Source organism: Fusarium poae, chromosome 1 (genome assembly GCF_019609905.1).
Source record: "Fusarium poae strain DAOMC 252244 chromosome 1, whole genome shotgun sequence".
In the NCBI taxonomy this organism is placed as follows: Eukaryota; Fungi; Ascomycota; class Sordariomycetes; order Hypocreales; family Nectriaceae; genus Fusarium; species Fusarium poae.
Window position 1 is genome coordinate 3,113,423 of NC_058399.1, and position 20,719 is coordinate 3,134,141.

Consider the following 20,719-nt stretch of genomic DNA (forward strand, 5'->3'; position numbering starts at 1 on the left):
ATGTCCGTGAGGTGCAGTAGTTAACTCCACAACTCGGAAGTGTATTTCCTGTCGACTCGTGTGCAAATTGGAATGGTCTTACTAGCCTAGAAATATGGAGCATGACGAGATACCAAACCATAAAATGAGATCGTTGTAGATTTCTCCATAGGCCCACACTGTTCCCAAACTCGAATCGCTTAGACAACTGCTGGTGATGTCTTGTTCTTGATGCTTTCCTCTCTTTGTGGCTCATAACGGCCCATTAGTTCCCCAGACCAGGAAACGGCTGGAGCGGAGTATGTGGAGCATCAAACGGCTATCAGCGGGTCCACTTCACAACGTCTTACATATATTGGGCTGTCTACCTGCTGAGGTAGGCTGTACATGCCTTCGTCGATTGAGTGATGGCTTATGGATCTATCTATTTTTAAGGGCATCTGACGGTAAATCTGAAAGATACTATTAAAGCCAAAGTGTGATTTGTTGGCACTTGGCGGTTGAGTAGGAATGGGAGTGGTCCAGGTCAACTCTCCGGCTGCTACGCCCTAAAATGATCGACGCACAGATGGCCCAGGACAATGTTGTAACATGTGTACCAGTTCGGTACGGTCCACGGCCCCATGGCATGTACGCTTCGACGTATTGATCTTCAGATGAGGCTTTGGGCCCACAAGGAGGTCCGGGATAGGGAAGGAACACACAGAGAAGAGGAGCTCAGACTCTTGCGCAACCAGCATTCTCAATCAGGATGGAGACCTGGTAGCTTACAATAAGCGGGAGGTTTAAGAGACGGAATATAAGTAAATGGCGACACCTGCAGGCCACGGGTATCTTTTAGTTTGATATGCCCCTTACCGTTCTGTGCAATGGTAGCTGACTTTGACGTTACTAGTCGGAGAATTTACTCAAGGAGAGGAAATCTTCCTCTTATTCGAACTTGACCAGACCTGAACACTACTGTACATACAATACATCCATCCTCTTTTGCTTCAACCTTCCTGTCGTAGTAATTATCTCAAACAATATGCCAGTTACTCAAATTGACGAGGAACCAAGAAATATAGAAAACCCTGCACTCAATCACCATGGTTACTCCTTCTCGCAATACACTACTGATTATCTGAACGCCCCCTTTCAAATAAAATCGATTTTTCCGTACTTGTCGATTACCGGCCTCTCGCCAGCAAAGCAGAAGTACTGCCGGTTGCCTCCATTCTCGATATCAAAACCCTTGGGCCCCCAAGCCTTCTCCATCTCTTCACGGAACTTTGACTTTGGTTTTCCTTCTTGGATGCGCCTTTTCTCGAAGAAAATATAGGCCGCGTAAAAGGTAATATTGGTGTTACCACCACGAACATCTTTACAGCCCATAAAGTATCGCATGTTGGCCGGGGATACACTCTCGCCTTCTGGGAGGTTTTTGTTAAGGGCTCGGATGAAAGCCGCTTGCGTCATACCCTCTTTGGCCAAAAGAGCGCGGATTTTCTTGCGAATCTCATTGCAAGTGTCGTAAACGGCAACTCTGCCCTGGGCCTCACCAGGTAGAGGATCAACATTGCTCACATCGAGAATTTTGTCAATGGCCTTCGAATCAGCAGCAGTTTTCGGCTTCTTCGGTTTGTTGGCCTTGAGGGGCAGACCTTGAAGTTCACGCCTCTTGAAGAAGTGGTGAGCTTTGACGAAAGTGTCAGTTTGTTCACCATCCCAAGTGCCAGTTCGGTTCATGAAGCTGTTGTAAGACCTGCTGCTGACACCAATGGTCTTCTGGAACTCGCCGACTTTTTGGGCACCTGACTCAATCCAGGTGCGAATCTTGCGGCGAATGGAATTGCAAGTGTCTGATCCTAGACTTTCGAGACGCTCATCCTCACTGTCGATTTCCGACACATCGGATGGGAAGAGGTCCTCTTTAGTATTGTCAGGAGAAACATCAGATTTGCGCTTTCTAGAATTGGTAGTTTTTGTAGGTGGCGCAGGGGCCTGAACGGGAGCATGCGCAGGGGATGGCATAGCAGCAGAGGTTGTTGGAGGAGGGGGAGGTCCGCCTGATGTTAGGTGTCTGGGTGAGTGTGGTACGAAGGGTGGTGCTGGGTTGTAATAGACGGGAGGACGGCCACTGCCAGGAACAGGAGGTGCCGGGTTATTATACACGGGTGGCGGCTGAATAGAGTTCCCATAGCTAGTAGCATAGCTAGGAGTAGCTGGAGTTGGAGCTGGAGCTGGAGCTGAAAAGGGGAGAGGAGGACCGGGTAGATTGGGAGTAGGCATACTGGATAGACCCTGAGGCGGAATATCAGGCCGCGGTTGGTAATTCCAGTTAGATTGATTCATTTGTAGCATTGCCTGCTTGGGCGACCAAGTCCAGCCTGACATTTCTGTAGAAATAAGGTGACTGTACTCTGTATGGCAGAGAATCTCGAAGGTTCGTCAACGGCAAGGTAAAATGACGACTGCCGAATTATGACGTTGTGTTGGTCCACGCTTCTCATTTTTTACGCGTCTTGTACCTGAACCGAAAAGTGGTGCGTTCTTTGAGTGGGGGAGTATGTACCTGCGTCTCAGGAACACTGTCTTTTAGCGTCCCCATGATAATAGGTGCTCCACTGTATCGACCGTTATTCCCGGGTACAAGTTATTAGAGTTGTCTTCGAAGTACTTAAAAGCGCTGCTGCATAAAGACCCCTGCTCATGGTGGCGATATTGCGAATAGTATCTCAGGCATTCCTGGCTGCCTGTATCAATCGAGATGCGTGTGAGGGGTAGCCAGGTAGCCTAGCGTGTAGCAGAAAAAATGACCTCTTCCTGAGTCTTTGGTTACAAAAATAAATAGTCTAAGAGCTATAGTCTAAAGAGCATAAAGTGGCACACTAATTTCGTCTCTTATACCTTTAGCGGCCAATTTTTCTGATACCCCAACAAGAACTGATCTGTGAGATCGCCAAATTCCGCTTTAGCAGCTTCTTTGTCCAGGCGACCGGCAAGGGTGCTCTGGTTGTCTCGCTTCACACCTGAAGCCACCTCGCCATCCATTGAGTAAAATCGGATAATGGGAAAGTGGGAGGCTGCATCAATTCCCAGTCGGTTCAATGTATCCGTCAGTCGATCGTAAAACGCTTCGAGACCGATGTTGTTGACGAGAAGATATAACACCTTTGAGGTGGATGGCCCCTGCTTGTTGACGGTATCGATTGTTTGACAAGTGCCATAAAGGACACATAGGATGAGAAACTCAAGCAGATACGACTTGCCACACCCAGCAACACCAGGGACAAATGGATGCCCACATTGGTAACGCTGTTCATCTTGGAGAATACATTGACCAAGTGGTCAAATCCGCTGCCCTTCACGACGCCATTGATACCAGGTAGCTCTTCCACAAGGTTGATGACGTCCTTGTACGGAGTGAAGTCAATCAAGTACTTGTATGCCTCAATGGCTCTCATAGCCGGCGGTGGGTTGGCAGGCGCAGGATGGTGCAGCGAGTTAACCGCCAACGACCCAGCCTTGATTGGCTTGAATGAGACGTCCATTTTTATTTGGACATCAAGGGCGCTGTCGTCATAGGTAAGTCGGTCAAAGAATGTTCAAATAGCCTGTTGTGGCTCAGGTACAATGAAGTTGACGGGTATGTTGACTGCTACCGGAGATGCGTTGTCATCGCCGCTCTCTGCTTCCTTGTCCACAGGAGCTCTTACTGCGAGCACTTGGTACTTGGAGTCGAGGTATAGGATCTGGAGACCAATGCGTGTTGCGCTGAGCCATAACTCGGAGCAGTTGTCGGCCTGGTTTGTTGGCGTTGGCTCATTGAGATATCTCAGGAGCGATGGGTCTGAACGCGGAACTGTTCAACAAGGCGATAGGATTCAGCTCCATCATCCCCATCCAGTAAATCTAGATAGTAGACGAGCTAGTGTGTAGCAGAAAAAATGGCCTCCTCCTAAGTCTTAGGTTACAAAAATAAGTAGTCTAAGAGCAGAGTGTATCGCAAAACAAACTTCGGCCGTCTGTTCTTGAGAAACCGGCTGTTCACTCGCGCCATCGGCATTGGCTGTTGAGGTGGCATTGGCCGTAGTGGTAACGAAATGTACCTTGTATGCTTCGCCAATCTGCGGCATTGTGACATCATAGTCCGTGGGATCATAGATGAGAAGGTACTGGAAGTTATGAGTGTGCTTCAGCTTGAACACGAACATCTTCAAAGTTGTTTCGCCTAACATCTTAGCATGACCATCTGCAGATTGCCGTTATAATGCGAAGCGCACATGTTGTACAACAGATGCTGGTCTTCGTCTGCAAATGAAGAAAGTCGGAGACCGTGCATGTCTGATGGAAACCCTTCTGAACCAGGGACAGTATACTGTCCGAAAGTCAGTTGGCGTATATTAGGATAGTGTTGGGAGTATGGAATCAGAGGAGATGTTTATCCATAGCCATTCGGATGTTGAAAAGCTCAGTAAGCCGAGTAACCTTGGAGCTGCGAAGCATCTGTAGGGTATGCGGCGAGATCATGACAGCTGTACAGTCGACAGCAAGTAGGAGACTTGTGGTTGATGCCGCTCTGACTGTAGCGCTATCGCAAAAGCGAGCGACAGCTGAGGTAGGATCAGTGATCTGGGCAACTTTAGCTCGACTGGGATGGCAAGCCTAAGTATGTCCCACATTATCATCCTCAGAAGTCCATAAGCATAGTAATCGACGCGGACAAAAGAGTAATCCTTTTCGGGAGCATAGACTTGCAGCGAGGTGTCAAAAGAGTGACTACCTCGTGGTTGACGGATGTATCTTGCTTCTTCCAGATAAGGAGAACTGACAATGATATCTCCAATTGAGATATAGCCATGACAAGCTCAGTCCAGCTGTCTGATTCGCCAGCAACGTTGCAAACCAAGTCTTGTTTGGAGTCTACCTGGTCCTCAGGGTATCAGAAAAATTGGCCGCTGTAAGCCTAAGAGACGAAACTAATGGGCCACTTTATGCCCTTTAGACTATAGCTCTTAGACTATTTATTTTTGTAACCTAAGACTTAGGAGGTCAAAGTTGACTGTGCTGTCAGCTTCAGCGGGGTTCGCTGGGGCACCGCTAAGCTCATTAAGTTCGCTGGCCTCAGGGCGTCAGAAGAATTGGCTGCTGGAAGCATAAGAGACGAAATTAGTAGGCCAGCTTATGCTGCTTAGGCCAGACCTCTTAGGCTGTTTATTTTTGTACCCTGAACCCCAGGAGGCCAACTTTTCTGCTACCCAGTGGGCTGGCTGCGCAGGAGGAGTGCCGTCGGTTTCAGCGGGGTTCGCTGGGGCATCACCAAGCTGATTAGAGTTCGCTGGCCCCGCGGGAGGTGGCCGGTGAGCCTAACGATATGTTAGTACAGAGTGCAGGTGATCTAATCTGAAGTTGATATTTGGAGATGGCATACCATGTCTGCGGCTCTTTGCGTGTTGTCTCGTAGTTCGTTCTCTGGTAAAATCGGCTGTGCGGTCTGAGGATCGGCGTCAAAGCAAGATCAAAAGCTCGCAGCTGCATTTGTTGTGGATAGAATAACACCCCTCAACTGCAATAAATGTTGTGCGAAGAGTTCTTTGATCAAGGATTTGCGAAGTGAGAGCTTTGGGGACCTGGTCGCAAATGAAGTCACTGCGTTATGCTTTCTTGCTTAAACGGTTTTCAGCGTCTGTGTGGAAGTCGACGAGATGTAAGCAAAACCAACCGAATATTGAAAGTAAAAGCGACTTACCGCTATGGCAATATCAGACTGGTCCGCTGAACTCAGTGATGGACTTTAGGGGGTGTGCAGCAGGTCTGAAGTGGAAAGGGTATGATGATGTAGGTAGGCAGAGTTGAGTGGAGGTGGGGGTGGAGGAGGATGTTAAGGGTGGAGGAGCTGAGGAGTGGAGTAGATTTTTGACGTCTTCGGAGATTTTCTGGTGGGGCCCCACCATAGGTCTTATGGCAGAAAAGTCAACCCCAAGTCTTAATAAATCTGGTCTGAATAGTGCAAGTTGACCTACTAATTTCATCCTTTAAGCTTGGATCCCGCAGCCAGTGCTTCTGATAGGTACCAACTCCGAGCTTCCTAGGTTAGTACTTACTCTCCATGGTAGTGCTGAACTTGTACATGAAAGGTTACTTTAGTACGTAGGTACTAGAGGTAACTTGTGTTCAATACCTGCCAGCTTCTTTCAAAAGGACCCTTGACGAAGCTTCCCCAGGGTTTACCTGAACCAGCGGCTACAGAATGTCACAGAATGTCGTAGAATGTCGCAGAATGTCGCAGAATGTCATAGAATGTTGCAGAATGTCACAGAATGTCACAGAATGTCGCAGAATGTCACAGAATGCTATATAGTGTAACATACTATTAAGGATAATAGTCTTCTTCCTCAATTTATTAGACAACTCTAAACGCCTACTAGGTACTAGGTAGTTTGGTAAACTGCTTGAGGTACTTGCTCTTTTTCTACCTTCCAAGCGTTACCTACATTAGTACCTACCTAGGTAGGGCTCCAGAGCAAAACTGTCTGTATAGTAGCGACCTTGCACTTTAAATAATTCCAGATGATGATATTATCAAACATATATGGGATGCATCAAGAAATTGCCCTTCCATGATTGAGCTACCACGTTAGATATCTAGGTACCTAGGTAGGTAGGTAGTCGACCAGATGATGAGCAGTTACCTACATTGCGCTGCCACTTCTAGATAGCTGTCACAAACGAACTGCTACCATCGAACTCTGGTCCTACTATTCAGCATAACAAGTATTTAATTCTAGCTGACTTTTTCTTTGAATCCATTTCATCCTCTCCCCTTAGCACTTTGCCCTTTTGCCTCCATCGCAAGCAGATGCGGCAAACATTTCAACTTTACTGAGTACACACTCTCACATTCTCGCCTAACATGGCCGATGATCACCCCCTTCGCGGAAATGGTAAGTTTGTATCGTCGCATTTGCCAGATACAATTATACTAAAAGTGCTCGCAGATCATGACCGCCATTACTGGGGAATATTGCATCAACAGGTGATTGATCTTACCGAAGATCGCTCCAGATCTCCCATCCGCCACCGGGGTAACGGCACCGATTCGCGCGATCGCGACACTGCTGCTACTGTTGGCCGCCATACTCCAGGCTGCGCCTGCCCTTGGCACCTGCCCCTGTCGATCTTTTTGCCCTCCCAGAAGGTCGACAACTTGACGGCATTGTACTTCCAACCCTGCCCCTGACCACCCGCCGTCAGCCTGGTTCTCAAATCCAGGGCTATTCTGACCTCACTACTGGTGAGATGAAGTCACTTGTTATCCTCGTTAAGCACGGAATCAAGGCTACGTTTCACACTGCCGACAACGTTACTACTGTCGGACATCTTTGATGATAGATTGAAGAGTGTCTTTAACTTGTGGCGCTCGGTTGACGCAGTTGGAGGACCCCAAACTTCCCGATCGCAAGTTTGAACATTACAGCGTCAAAGTCAGAATCTTACTAAGGATGCTGGTATCAAGAAGGAGCAGAAATCCAAAGGCTAAACAATCTAGAAGGAAGGTCGTCGTACGGCACAGGACGTCTACTGTGGCATTGTTCTTAATTACGAACAGAAGACACCACTTTCGTGTGGAAAGATAAGCACAATCATTCGCTAGCCATAATGTTGTCCAACTCAACAGACATCTGGAAGCCGAAGAGGCTCACTTCCAGGTTATGTCTGATTACGATGATCGCGAGATTAGATGTATCAGAGAACACAGCACCAAAGTCATCGGTTTTTTTTTTTTGGCACGCCGCACTATTAAAAACTGGGTTGCTGGCGGCGTCACTCGTCATGTCTGTGAGAATAAACGCTTTTCTGTTGCCAAATCACTGATGGTCCGTTGGGATGATATGCATTAGTCGTAGAGTTCCCCATAGGCACCATGCAACAACAAGTAACAAGTATATGACCACACGCTCGTACTCAGGCCAGGCGGAACTCATGGCCTCGTCTGAATGACATCTAATAAATAGTGGATCCCGGTATGGTATGAGATGGATCGATGCCACCGGCGACCTTAAGAATATGTTGCCTGGTGACAATATTTGAACGCAATTGAGATTTTCCCAAACTCCCATTCGTCTGGTCCTTGGCGATAGTGATTGAGTCGAGACTATCAGTCGATTCTGAGCAACGGCAGTCCATATTGCCTTGGGCTGAGGGACCACAGGAGGACATCTCTCAGTTAACCAAGAGAAGCGGCGGATTTAGATATATTGACCTTGACAGTAACGCAATCTCTGATGCGTTGCTAGTCTGGGACCGTGTGACCAATTTCCTTTGGCGGCGCGAACTCTGTATGTCGATGTAGGTATGTAAAGATTAGCAGAGAACAAGAGACGCATGTTCGGATTTAGTTTAGTAGGCAAGCATTGAACTGGATATCAGGTAGTCTAATAGCTGATACAAGCTATCCTAAAGTGACGGGATTAGTCTGTCTCGAATGTCGTAAAAGTTAGAATCTCTGCCTGCTATCCAACGTATCAAGACTAATAAAACATGTGCGGTCCTTATGGAGAAGCGCATATATGGTACCGATATTGAAAGAAAGACACAATCGTGTTGGTATACCTGTTATAGTATATTATAATAGTACATCTAGGTTAGTGGTCAAGTTAAACGCATTCGTATTTCCTTTCGTCTTCTGTTAGTGTTGTTGGTTGGCTGTGGGGCTTTGTTGGCCGAGGCTCCGTCGCTGTAAGCTTGTACCTGCATCGTAAGCAGTGATTGGCTTAGACAGCTCCCCGCCAAGACGCCAACTTGAACCTCCTCCATCTCCTTTCGCGGAATACCCATGACGTTGCTTCTTGATTCCTCCCTCGATAGCTCAACCTGTTCCTCACTTTTACATCAGCATCGTATCTTTAACGCTCTCTAATTTCTTGTCGCCTCCATCTCGAATATGCCGTCGTGTAGAAATGCTGCATCTGTCATTTAACAGTCCCCTCAATCCACGCGCTCGTCGCTGAGCGACCTCCCTTTCCCACAATGGCTCCCGAAGCCCCGAGCAACATCCGCGTCTTCATACGCTGGCATGACCAGACTGTCTTCGCCGGCGAGGAAGTCAAATGTACCATTACATTCAAGAACGTAGCGCCTGTACCAGGCCAGTCGAAACCACCACCCCAACAATCGGAACGAAGTCGACTGGCCTCGCCCTTGCATACCCGTCCCAGGTCAAATCAAGGCTTAACCCCCCCGCCATCAGCATCGTCAGGCCGAGGACACCGACGCTCTGCTCTTTCATTGAGTGTCCCTGCATCTCAATCGCATAGCAGGACGGGCTCAGTCCAATGGCCCTCATCACCAATCACAGGCGATCGCAGTTCGAGCCACTCCCACAAACGCTCCGTTTCCATTGTCTCGATCGGATCGAATAATACTTTGGAGGACCATACACAACGCAATGATCTTCCAGCGAGACCTCAAAGACCGCATCGAGGTCATGGGCGCGCTTCGAGTTTACAGATACTTCCTCGAGCGCAGGGTCAACTTCCGACTGGACCTCATTCTGGTATATTACTCCTGTCCTCTCCCTTCACTACTAGCTAACCACCGGCAGCCTCTTTTTCACCCCATCGTCTTTCGAGCTCACCATTATTCCACGCTTCATATCCTCCGCCTGACCGATTTGGCCGAATATCTCGTTCGCCGACAAATTCTCAAAATCCTGTAGTGCAAGGCCAAAGAAGAGCATCTCCGTTGGGATCGCCCTCGGAGAACCCAATGCCGGAATTCCGCTTCCCTGCTGCGCCTTCACCTACTCGAGAGGCCCGCCCAACGTTATCTAGAAGATCAACAAATGAAAACATGCTCAGTCCTAGAAATGCTGCAGGGGATTCTAGCGGGCTGGCAGTTCGTCTCAAAGACGGCGTCCCTACTATCAACGAACAAGTCGCCCCTGCCCCTGCAGCCCGAATTTTGGCAAGCAGCGGAATTTTGGGAGGAACGCCGAGAAGCAGCGGAGAATTTTACTCAGTCAGCAATAATTCATCAGAGACACTCGTTTCAGAATACGTAACACAACCACCTAATCGCGGACATGCGCGACCACTCAGGCGAAGCCTTGGTATGCCCGCGCCACAACTGAGAGCACCGGAGTCCCTCATGATGGGTTATGCTCAATTGCACGGCTCTTTCTCATTAGACGGCTCGTTAGTCAGTCTTGGACAATTCGATCAAGTTAAAAAGAAGGGCATTGTCGGGCAGGGAGGTGGTGTTGTTGGACTCGAATCCAAACGTGATAGCAGTCTGTTGGGAGGCTTTGGGTGGGGTCGCCTCAGCAGCTCCCTCGGTGACTTTCTGGGCGGAGGAGAGCTCAGCACCATCAAGGAGATGCGTGGTGTTGCAAACTCGAAATCTGTACCGCTCTTGACGACACCACAGTCTATTCTGTTCGTCGATCTGCAGCTGGCCCCCGGAGAGAGCCGCGTGTTCGAGTACTCATTTCGATTACCAAAAGGATTACCTCCTTCCCACCGCGGAAAGGCGGTCAAAATCTCTTATAGCCTCGTCATTGGCACTCAAAGGGCCGGTGGCACCAAAGAGCAGCAAGTCAAATCCGTCGAAGTACCCTTCCGAGTCCTAGGAAGTGTAAATAGCCACGGCGAGATTCTAGGGCATGATTTGATGAATCCTTACATTCTACTGCAGGATCTCGCCCAAGTCAAAAGTCCGCCAAGCAGTGATAAGGTCAGTGATAAGACACCAAAAACCAATGGCGATGGGACGAAAGGACAGCAGTCAGCATTGAATGACTTTCTACTTTACGTGGATGACCTGGCTCATCGGCCAAGAGACGAAAGTGGTAGTATTCTTCTTTCTCCAGGTGCCGGTAACTCTAGGAGGCCATCGACATACGAGGAAGCCAGTACCGCGCATGAAGCCATCCACATGGCAATCATGCGAAGCAATATGACGTCTGGCGGGCAACAGAGTCCAAACCGTTTTGAAATTGCTCGTAACGGGCAGAGAGTTGGCGTGGTAATGCTTACGAGGCCTGCCTACCGACTGGGCGAAGTGGTGACAATGGCCATTGATTTTACAGATGCGGATATCCCATGTTACGCAGTGCACACCACGCTGGAAACATCAGAGAAAGTAGACCCATCTCTCGCAATAAGGTCCGAGTCGAGTATCCATCGAGTGACACGAAAAGTTTACTCATCTTCATCTGAGGCAACAATGTACTCACGGCGGGTTACATTTAAGCCGACAATTCCCATCACCGCAACCCCCGAGTTTGTAACTAGCGGCGTTAGCTTAGAGTGGAAGATTCGTATCGAGTTTGTGGTGCCTTCTACAGGCAGCGATTCTCCAGATGAGAACGAGAGACGCGCGCCTCATCCGCTTCTTGAGCAGATTTCACAAGATGAAAAGGGAGGAACAGTGCTTGTGGCTGTTGAAAATCTGATATGCGAGAGCTTTGAGATTGCGGTACCCCTGCGAGTTTACGGAGCCGTTGGAACAGGACTTGAGCGTCTTGAACGAGATGAAGCGTCTGAGGAAGGTCTTGTAGTATAAGGGGAGTTGGATGAACCATAGAGACCGAGATGAGGGAGTTGGATATTTGACCATGATGACATTTTCAACAAATCAGGCTATAAAGAAAGGCCTTGTTTCACAAAAGGGCGTTTGGCGTTAGCAGGAATATTCAAAAGAGGAGGAGTACGTATAATTGAACAAGACGTGTTTAGAAGCTCGAGCCATTGGCGTGAGTATGTATATGCAGGTGTAGTATAACTGTGGTCCTATGTATGAGTTGTTCATGCATTTTAGGATTGCATTGCCCAAGCAAACCATGTCCTTAGACGACAATGCGTCTCCAATATTTGAGGCTGTTGATGTTTGTTTATGTCTTAGGACATGGGGTCAAGTAGGTAGCTTCGACGGTTTGAAAAGGAGACTCGTGCACAGATGATTGATTGCCTCGCTGAATTGCCGGGATTAAGTGATCGGCTGGTCTAACGAAAGCCAGCGCACAGGGCCTTCCAGCCTGAGCTAGTAAAGGTGATAATCACGATTAACAGATACAATAGAAACAAGCGAAAAATGACCGAAATCTACGGGTAGCGGTACAAGACTAACAGGGACGGGACAGTGTTGGGAGCATCTTCATTTCACCAAGCGCCGGGATTAGTTAGACAAGCGGATAACGGCTATGGAGTAACTACTAAGGTAGCGGAGAAGATAGGGCTTCATTCTATCTTAGTAAATGGGGCTCTTGTAGCAGAGTTTGCCTTTGTTTATTGTTATTTCGGTGCCGATATAGGTAGATACCTAGCTCTCGAGCAAAGTGGATGTTTTTGATGTGTTGTTGCTCTTGTCCACGGGGTCGGTCGGGGGTATCGTGGCTTGTGGCTCGACAACAATTGGGGTTTAGGAAGATGTAGATTGATCACATTGTGTATCTATCAGAACGAAGAGAAACATGGAGGGTTCATTCTCATAATAGAAAATCAAGATTGTTGAACCCCAATTGCTACTGCGATTGCTCTGGAGCCCTTATCATTGCCACCAACAAAGACTCCAGGTTCAATATCCATCACCGTCCTGGCCTGAAGTGATTCAAGGTGACAGCCACTGATGGGGGAGCTGGACGACAGGGATCAAGCGGCCCAAGAATCAGCTCGCCCAGCCCATGAAATGGCCACTGGGAAGATAGGAGACGAAATTAATAGGTCAGCTTATGCTGTTTAGATTAGACTTTTTAGGCTATTTATTTCTGTCCCTACAAGTGTGGAGATCAACTTTTTTGTTACCCACGTCAAGGCCCCTTGGCTCTCATCAAAGAAACAGGGCCCCCCTGGGCAACCACAGACAAGGGCCCATGTAAACAACACCCTCGAGCGCCTACGGAGGAGGGATTGAGACTTTGGGACTCTTTGAAGTTGGATTTTGGGGCTCTTTTTCCTCGACTATTGACGGGAAAGGAATGGCCTGGGGTAGTTAGGCTAAGTCACAAGAGAGTCATCGACATTCCATCCCACAGATTGGTGTAAACCTTCTTTTCTTCTTTTTCCCTCATCACCAACCGCTTTCGTTGGGATATTTCCATTATCTCTCCATGTCTCCTGTCGCTCATTAACCACATTTAGATAGTACCTACCTAGTCATTGTAAGTGCAAGAGCAAGAGCAAAAGTTTGATTCTCGTAAACTAAACTCTTCCAACCTCTTTCTCTCCACCGAAGCAACTAACGCCCCTCCCCGCAGCTTTTTTGCAGCTTCGAAGTTTTGCTTGCCTTTTGCATCTCATCGACCTTTGCAGTCCCCGCAGGCCCGCAGCAGCTACCTGACTTACACCGCCCACCATCCACTTTTCACTGTACAGCATCATCCGACTTCTGTTCTGCTCACAACTCTGCATATTCTTCGCATCTTCCTTCGTGGGCGATAGGCATTGGTCGTTCATTCTTTCATCTGTCTACTCCTAGGGTTCTCTGTTCTTTCGGGTCTTTCTTCGTACCTGGGCGGTTTCTGAGACAGGTTCTCGCTACTACTTAACGCTTCACCTAGTCGACTTTCTTGACTATACAAAACTCAGAAAATATTCACCAAGTGTCAATGGCAGAAATATGGCAGCGACTCCATCTCACAGTCGCATGAAGCTTACTCCTTCCAACTCTCCATTCCTAGGCCGTCCTTCCAGGTCCTCAAGATCGCCCATGCGTGGTCGACCCCAAGATTCTTCCAAGCTCTCCCTCAAGCGCGTTATCGGTACAACCTGTTCATCGCCAACAGGGTTTGATACCCTCTCATCTGCATTTGCATACATTGCTGGTGGTGCTGTTGTTGTGGTGGATGTTGATGGAGAAAACCACTCTCAACGGTTTTACCGAGCTCGGCCGACTGCCGTCCCTCTTTACTCTGTAGCAACCTTTCAGAACACACCCTCGACACCTTCAGGAACACCAAAGGCGAACGATAGCCGTGGCCGTGTAGGCCCTAGATTTCCCAATTCACCGCATACGTCATCAGACTGGAACGAGTCTCCCAGCAATACATGGACGAGCCGTGAACGCATCAAGGCTGCAACATGCCTTGCTCTTAGTCGAGATGGGAAATACCTTGCCGTGGGCGAGACCGGCTATTCCCCCCGAGTTCTTGTCTTTAGTCTTCACGACACCTCTTCCGACAGCCCTCTGATATCGATTAGCGAGCATACCTATGGTGTCAATTGCGTTGCTTGGTCTGCGGACACACAGTATCTGGCGTCTATAGGAGCCGCCAATGATGGGTTTCTCTATATCTGGAAGGTTGACCCGCGCACTGGCGGGGCCAAACTCTTCAAGCAAAACCGATGCACTTCCTACGTCAAAGACATGGTCTGGGTAGGCAACTCCCTTGTCACCTTTGGAGTCCGCCATGTCAAGATGTGGAAACCCGAAGATGGACCGGCTCTTTCGCCCACGAAACAGAAGTTCTTCAGCGAACAACCGGCATCAACTCCACCCTCTCAGAGGACCTTGTCAGGGCGTAACATCCTGCTCGGGTCCCTCTTAGAGGAAACCTTTACTTGCGCCGCTGTTGTAAAAAACTCCAGTCTCATCATTTGCTCAGAAACGGGCAATGTGTGTATCATGGAGGAGGATGATAAACAGATGAAGCTGCAAAAGGTTCTTAATTTGGATTTTTCAATCTCGACGATTGCCGTCAAAGACAACGTCGCGTATGTCGGCGGCAGCCATGGCCATTTTGCTGTGCTGGATGTCGAGGCTGTATTGAATGCCCAGCCATCATCGGAATGTATCAAAGACACTACCTTTTTATCTGAAGGCCAGCTTGCTATGGGATTTCTAGCAGACAACTTTGTCACCATCGACTCACAGCAGTCCATTGACATCTGGAGCTCAGACCATGTGCCTGGCAAGGATAGTAAGGCCATGGCTAGCATTCCCATACCTGGGCACGGACAGCCCGTGACAGGCATCCAGGTTCTACAGCGACCCAACGACTTGGACGCCTCGTTTCTCACGTGGACTGTTGGTGGAAATGTAACCTTTTGGACACTAGAAGGTCAAGTCAAGGCCTCGATTGATGTGCCTATCGGAATGACCGAGCCTGAAAATGAGTTGGACGCAGTCAATCAGCTCACGTGTGCTCAGACAACAAACGACGGCAAGCTGTTAATTTCCGCTGATCGCATGGGTGTCCTGCGAATGACGGATATTGCAACTAAAGAGCCTGTCTTGGACATCAAGGCACATACAGCTGATTGTCGTTCTGTCAGCGTCTTTGATAACGATGGCAAGTTTCTGATGGCATCATGCGGCCGAGACCGAACTGCTCAGCTCTTTCGTCGAACCGCAGATGGATCAATTGAACATTTCCAAACGCTCGAGTTCGCCGCCAAGGTCGTCCAGGTCATGGTCCCATCCGAGGACAAGATTTTGACCTGCTCCTTTGATCGAACACTTCAGATTCACGACGTCATTACCAAAGAGGGCGATCCGGACTCAATCGCTGCCATTCCCTCGCGAGTCATCTCCCTCAAGGCTTCGCCAAGCTCAATGGTCTTGGGCATGGGCCAAAGAACCGTATTTGTTTCCATGTTAGATCGAACAATTTGTCAATTTGATCTCAACACGGGACGCAAAATTTCCTGTTTCAAATGTCAAGATGAGACACGGGGAGAATCTGTTGTTCTAGACTCGTTGTGCTTTGGACAGTGGCTCCCTAAAGATCAAGATTTCCTCCTCGGAACTTCCAACACGGATAAATCTATCCGTTTATACGATGCTCAAACAGGCGGTTTCTTGGATAGAGAGTGGGGTCATACAGAAGCCATCAATGGTGTGTGCTTGGTTGAAAATGATGACGGAAGTCGCAAGGTTGTGAGTGTTGCATCAGACGGGACAATGATGATATGGTGTTTGGATCTGGATGATCCTGTGCCCGGCACAACAAGTCGAGAACCATCACCTGCAAAGGATTCAGTTTCGGCACGGCCACCGCTTCGCAGGGTCCTGTCCAAAGCCGAGCTGGCCGAGTTCCAGCGACCTTCACCAACTTCCGGTCGAAAGTCCCCAGCATCAGGGCGGAAATCACCCCCACGAACCCTCCAACGGCGAACTTCCCGTTTTAACCTCGCCGCTAGTGTGAGATCACCTACACAAGCAGCTCCAGCTAGTCCAACCAGCACGGTGGCAGATGATACGCCGTCACGACGGCCTTCAGGCGATGTCCGAACTAGTCCCCCGCCATCCCCGAAAGCCAAAGTTAAGAGACGGCCTTCTGTTTCCCAGGGGGTTCGCAAGAAGACATCTTCTTCAAACCTGCGTGGATTCGGCTCATTGAATATGGCAACAGAACAAACCTGTCGCCAGCTGAGGTCATATAGGAAGAAGCTCGCCTCTTCGGAGCCCATCACCCAAGAAAACCTAACTGAGCTGGACCAGGAGTTGCGAATGACAGCAGCAGCTCTTGGTGACCGGGCTATTCGAAGCAGGGCCATGAACGAGACAGCCCTAAGCGGCCTTTTAGATCAGTATTCAGAGAGACTGATCACATTATTAGACGAAAAGCTGCGTCTTAGCTACCAGCCAAGGTCTCCAACTGAAAAGGATGGAGACAGTCAGGACGATGAGACCCAACGCAGTGTGGATGGGTCATCTAGTTCGCTTTCATCATAACATACTCCTCCCTTTTGTATACTACTACTGAACAACATCACATTTTTTTTTGTTTGCTTTTTGACATTATGCTGGCAATGGCGTTATATGGGCTATAGATTTGATGGGACGGGTGGCTATTCAACTAGAGCAAGCACGGAGCGTATCCGGCTGCCGAGTTCTAACATGATACCATGGAGTCTGGAGTCTAAGTGCTACATGGTGGGAGTTACATATTTCGCCATCACAGCCGAAATTAGCGTTTTGCAACCAATCAATTGATCTTATTCATGGTCGTCTTGTTGCTTTGTTCTCTTTCGTCTTTGAAATTCAGAGATCCGATAATGAATATCTAGAAATTTAGATAATCTAGAAGAATGATTCCTATCTGTGTTAAAGCACTTTACGCGCTTGCAAAAGCGTGTTGGACTTCAGGGGTATCACGTGCTATCCCAGGACTTAGCGTGTGAACAGCTTGGAGAGACGCAGCCCGATTTTTCTTCCCTGCATCATCGAAAATCAACAACAGAATTCCGCGCAACATCTTCGGCGAAATCGATCACGTGACATTCTAACAGTCGATCGCGAATACGAGCAAAAATTAACCACACCATCAGTTTGACGGTCGAGCGCGTTTCGCAACAAGAGGTTTAAGACGCCCAGCACCCGATGAAAGGCCTCGAGGTCGCCATAGACGGTTTTGGAGTCATTGACTAAGGTTGCCTGTACGTGTTTTGATCCATAGAACCCCGGCCATGACGTAGCCGTACTTGTTTCGCGACAGACGCCTAACTGGACTTCTTCCACACCCATATAGACCGTGGCGCCAGTCCATCTACTTGCACGACGTGAAGGCCCTCTGGAAACCTGGCGAGGTGGATCGCGGGGCATGAATCAATCAGCCGTATACACGCCCCTCGAGTCGCTGTTCCTATTCCAGTCGTTATTGACTCAAGGCGCTGACCCTGGGGCCTTCGCGCGTATCTCTGAGCAGCTCAAGGACAACCCACTCATCAAAGACGGGGTCACTTATGATCCCGCACGATTAAAGCCAGATGCGCTTCAGCATCGTTTTCTACAACTGTTTGGGGAGGAGTTGAGGGGCGACTCGGAGAAGGACTCGGCCGACAATCCAGCAGCATCACCAAATACTCAAAAACGAAGACTCGAGAGCCCTCCGCTGCCGACATTCAAAGATGTGTACGACAATGCCGAAAAGGTGCAACCGCTCATCCATCGCCTTTGGCAGCAATATAGCGCTAAGATCGTTGATCACATTCGGGAGGATGAACAAAAGATCGACGCGTTGCAGAAGGATATCCATTTCTTAGAGCGAACTGCACGAGAACGGCGCGCTAGAGCCGCAAGTCAGAACGGTACACCTGTGCTTGCTGCTAGGGATCAGAAGTCTTCTATTCCGTCTAATGGGCCAACTCCACCACCTGCTGCGACGACGAGTGCGGCGACTCCTGTTCGAAAAGGACCTACACCACAGACGCCGGTGCTCCCACCAAAACCTCCAGTCTCTCACAGCAATCAGCCCAGTGTTGCACCGCCCAGCCATTTGCCTGCTGGAACGACGCCGATAAGACCTTCTCCGTCGCCAAATCCGCCCACTGCTAATGGCTCGGTGCTTCAGCCTCCCCCAGGTGTCCCTCAAACTGGACCACGCCCGCTGCAGACATCACAGCCTCCTAAGCAGACTCTAACACCTCGGCCGGAAGCTGGAGCCAAGCCGAAAGACGGTACTGCAGTTTCTCAAAATTCGTCGCAAGGAGCTGCTCTTAAGTGGGAGAAGCCTTATCAACCGCTACAGACTCACACGCCTCCTCCTCGACAGCTTCAGTCACCCCTTGCTCAAGGGCCAATAGCTCCACCTCCAGCACAACAGCATCCACAACAGCAGCAGTATTCACAAGCCCATGCACAATACCCTCAACAGGCGCAGCAACAACAGCAATGGTATCCTCAGCCAACTGCGCAATTCTCCCCGAAGCCTGGAGCTCAGCCGCTCGCTTCCCATCCTCAAACGCCTCAGCCTGCTCAGGTTCAGCCTAGACCACAACCTGTTGCTCCGCAGCCACCTCAGATCCAACCACAGCAACAGGGTCAGCAAGTCCAACAGCAGCAACGGCCACAACCTCACATTCAAGCACAGCAACAACCACGCACTCCCCAGACCCAGCACAATACACCGATACAGAACACGCAACAGAGTCAGAAATCTCATACACCTACGCCAGCACAACTCGCCCAGACCCAGCAGTCTCAGCAAACCCCTCAAATCCCTATCCCTCAGCAACAGCAATTCAAGCCTCGGCCAACTCCTGTAAAGCCAGGACTGGCGCCGCCTCAACATGCTGGCCAAATACCACCACCATTGCAGCCAGCGCCGCCACGATCGTCGGTAGACTTAAGTGGAGGCCAGACGCTTCAGACCCGGCCATCTTCAACCACACCTGTGCCACATCCGCGTCCCGTCCAGTCATCCCAGGGGCAAGCCCAACATGCTCGACCGATTGTTTCAGCTTCGCCAACTCCCCCTGTGGGAAGCGCAGGTTCGATAGCACCGCCCCAACAGCGCCGGCCCTCAGGTTACCAGCTCCAACAACCTCAGCATGCGTCGCCAGCAGGCTCATCTGCTTCCCAGGGCTCAAAAACAGAGAACAAGAGCCAATCTTCGCAAAATACCCCCCAGCATCCGGTACCTGGTGCTTTGGGACACATTATTCGACAAGCCTTGAGCACTCCGGCGAAGAGGCTTACGACACCACCTGGACCACGCACTCCTACTTCGACCTCGGCCCAACTTCTTCTTCAAGGATTTGGAACAAAATGGGCGCCGCAGTCGACTCCATCGACCCCTGGCCCTGGCCATGTGATTGCTGCTCCTCAAAGTCCGGCTTTCGAGCCGGTCAGCCCGCCTTCAAAGAACGCCACTCTGCCTAGTTCTGCTGCATCCACGCCAAAACCTAAGAAGCAAGCGCCCAAAGCACATCCGAAGATTGAACAGTCGGTGATGAAACCCCGCCGAACTCCCTTCCCCAAGGCGAAAGACCGAAGGGTCAGTTCTACTCCTTCAGTCAGTCGGTCAAGGCGAAGCCAGTCTGTCGTGTCTCACCCCGATGAGCAAGCGACGCAGGCTAGCGAAACAGCACCCAGAATCAAGGATGAGGATGCCACACCTCGGCCCACTGAGGAGACTGGCGATACTACTGCTGACGAAAGCGTCCCTGGTCGGACCCAGATTATGACGCCCGGGAGTGTCTCTTCGCGCCTTCACAAGCGAAAACGACAAGGTTCACCTCCTGACTTACCGCCCGAAACTTCCCAGGTTCTGTGGACTCGAGGGTTTACAAAGGTGTCATCATCTGCTCTTGATCAAATCTCGAGCCACCGAGACGCCAACATGTTTGCTACTAGACTTCGGGAGAAGGATGCACCCAACTATCGCCAGATTGTATTGCAGCCCCAGGATATAACATCTATTCGGTCTGCTATCAAGCATGGAAACAAGGCGGCTGTTCAAGCTGCTGCAAACCTCCCTGGTGGTGACCCTGGCACTGCGCATGTGTGGTTGCCTATGTCTGAAGAGCTTGTCCCGCCCAAAGGTATCATAAACAGCGCCCAGCTCGAACGTGAACTGGTCCACATGTTCTGCAACGCTATCATGTACAACGCCGACCCTGATCGTGGTCCCGGACCAGCCTTTATGAAACGGTCTCAGGAAGAGGAGGAGGAGATAGTGGGCTACCGCCTCGATGAGAACGGCGTTGTGAAAAACACTCGCAGCATGTTCGTAGAGGTCGAGAAGCTACTAGGCGATTTGCGAAGCGCAGAAAAGGAGCGCAGCGCACCACCGCCGTCTGCTCGCCCGGCCAGCGTCGCTACACCCGCCGAAGAAACGGGTGACGACGATGACGATAATGGGGAGCGTGAGACTGGAGCTGTCAAGAGACGTCGCATTGGAGGCAGGGGCTAATCACGTACTGATATGGATGGCAGCTTTATATGCTGCTGGAAAATACAGACAGCTTGTACTTGTTTTTATTGTTATGCCAAGCGTCTAGAATAGCTAGCTCATTGTTAATTACCACCCACCACT

At 49.8% G+C, this 20,719-nt stretch overlaps 8 protein-coding genes across 8 annotated transcripts; 4 read left to right on the plus strand and 4 right to left on the minus strand.

Moving 5' to 3' along the window:
* Positions 1 to 1,116: 1,116 nt before the first annotated feature.
* FPOAC1_001016 (uncharacterized protein) lies at positions 1,117 to 2,355 on the minus strand (the record flags this gene model as incomplete). The annotated part of the gene is made up of 1 exon (XM_044845623.1): positions 1,117 to 2,355. The coding sequence occupies one exon, from the start codon at positions 2,353 to 2,355 to the stop codon at positions 1,117 to 1,119; it is 1,239 nt and encodes a 412-aa protein (XP_044711539.1).
* A 507-nt stretch (positions 2,356 to 2,862) lies between these two features.
* Positions 2,863 to 3,512, minus strand: FPOAC1_001017 (uncharacterized protein; the record flags this gene model as incomplete). The annotated part of the gene is made up of 2 exons (XM_044845624.1): positions 2,863 to 3,225; positions 3,267 to 3,512. The coding sequence occupies 2 exons, from the start codon at positions 3,510 to 3,512 to the stop codon at positions 2,863 to 2,865; spliced, it is 609 nt and encodes a 202-aa protein (XP_044711540.1).
* Positions 3,513 to 3,566: 54 nt separating this feature from the next.
* Positions 3,567 to 4,199, minus strand: FPOAC1_001018 (uncharacterized protein; the record flags this gene model as incomplete). Its single annotated transcript, XM_044845625.1, has 2 exons — positions 3,567 to 3,764; positions 3,978 to 4,199. The coding sequence occupies 2 exons, from the start codon at positions 4,197 to 4,199 to the stop codon at positions 3,567 to 3,569; spliced, it is 420 nt and encodes a 139-aa protein (XP_044711541.1).
* Positions 4,200 to 5,093: 894 nt separating this feature from the next.
* On the minus strand, positions 5,094 to 5,395 carry FPOAC1_001019 (uncharacterized protein; the record flags this gene model as incomplete). The annotated part of the gene is made up of 2 exons (XM_044845626.1): positions 5,094 to 5,327; positions 5,393 to 5,395. The coding sequence occupies 2 exons, from the start codon at positions 5,393 to 5,395 to the stop codon at positions 5,094 to 5,096; spliced, it is 237 nt and encodes a 78-aa protein (XP_044711542.1).
* Positions 5,396 to 6,874: 1,479 nt separating this feature from the next.
* Positions 6,875 to 7,347, plus strand: FPOAC1_001020 (uncharacterized protein; the record flags this gene model as incomplete). Its single annotated transcript, XM_044845627.1, has 3 exons — positions 6,875 to 6,905; positions 6,960 to 7,159; positions 7,216 to 7,347. 3 exons carry the CDS (start codon positions 6,875 to 6,877, stop codon positions 7,345 to 7,347), a joined length of 363 nt encoding a protein of 120 aa, XP_044711543.1.
* A 1,644-nt stretch (positions 7,348 to 8,991) lies between these two features.
* FPOAC1_001021 (uncharacterized protein) lies at positions 8,992 to 11,526 on the plus strand (the record flags this gene model as incomplete). Its single annotated transcript, XM_044845628.1, has 2 exons — positions 8,992 to 9,517; positions 9,566 to 11,526. 2 exons carry the CDS (start codon positions 8,992 to 8,994, stop codon positions 11,524 to 11,526), a joined length of 2,487 nt encoding a protein of 828 aa, XP_044711544.1.
* Positions 11,527 to 13,605: 2,079 nt separating this feature from the next.
* Positions 13,606 to 16,635, plus strand: FPOAC1_001022 (uncharacterized protein; the record flags this gene model as incomplete). The annotated part of the gene is made up of 1 exon (XM_044845629.1): positions 13,606 to 16,635. One exon carries the CDS (start codon positions 13,606 to 13,608, stop codon positions 16,633 to 16,635), a length of 3,030 nt encoding a protein of 1,009 aa, XP_044711545.1.
* Positions 16,636 to 17,503: 868 nt separating this feature from the next.
* FPOAC1_001023 (uncharacterized protein) lies at positions 17,504 to 20,596 on the plus strand (the record flags this gene model as incomplete). The annotated part of the gene is made up of 1 exon (XM_044845630.1): positions 17,504 to 20,596. One exon carries the CDS (start codon positions 17,504 to 17,506, stop codon positions 20,594 to 20,596), a length of 3,093 nt encoding a protein of 1,030 aa, XP_044711546.1.
* Between the last annotated feature and the right edge of the window lie 123 nt (positions 20,597 to 20,719).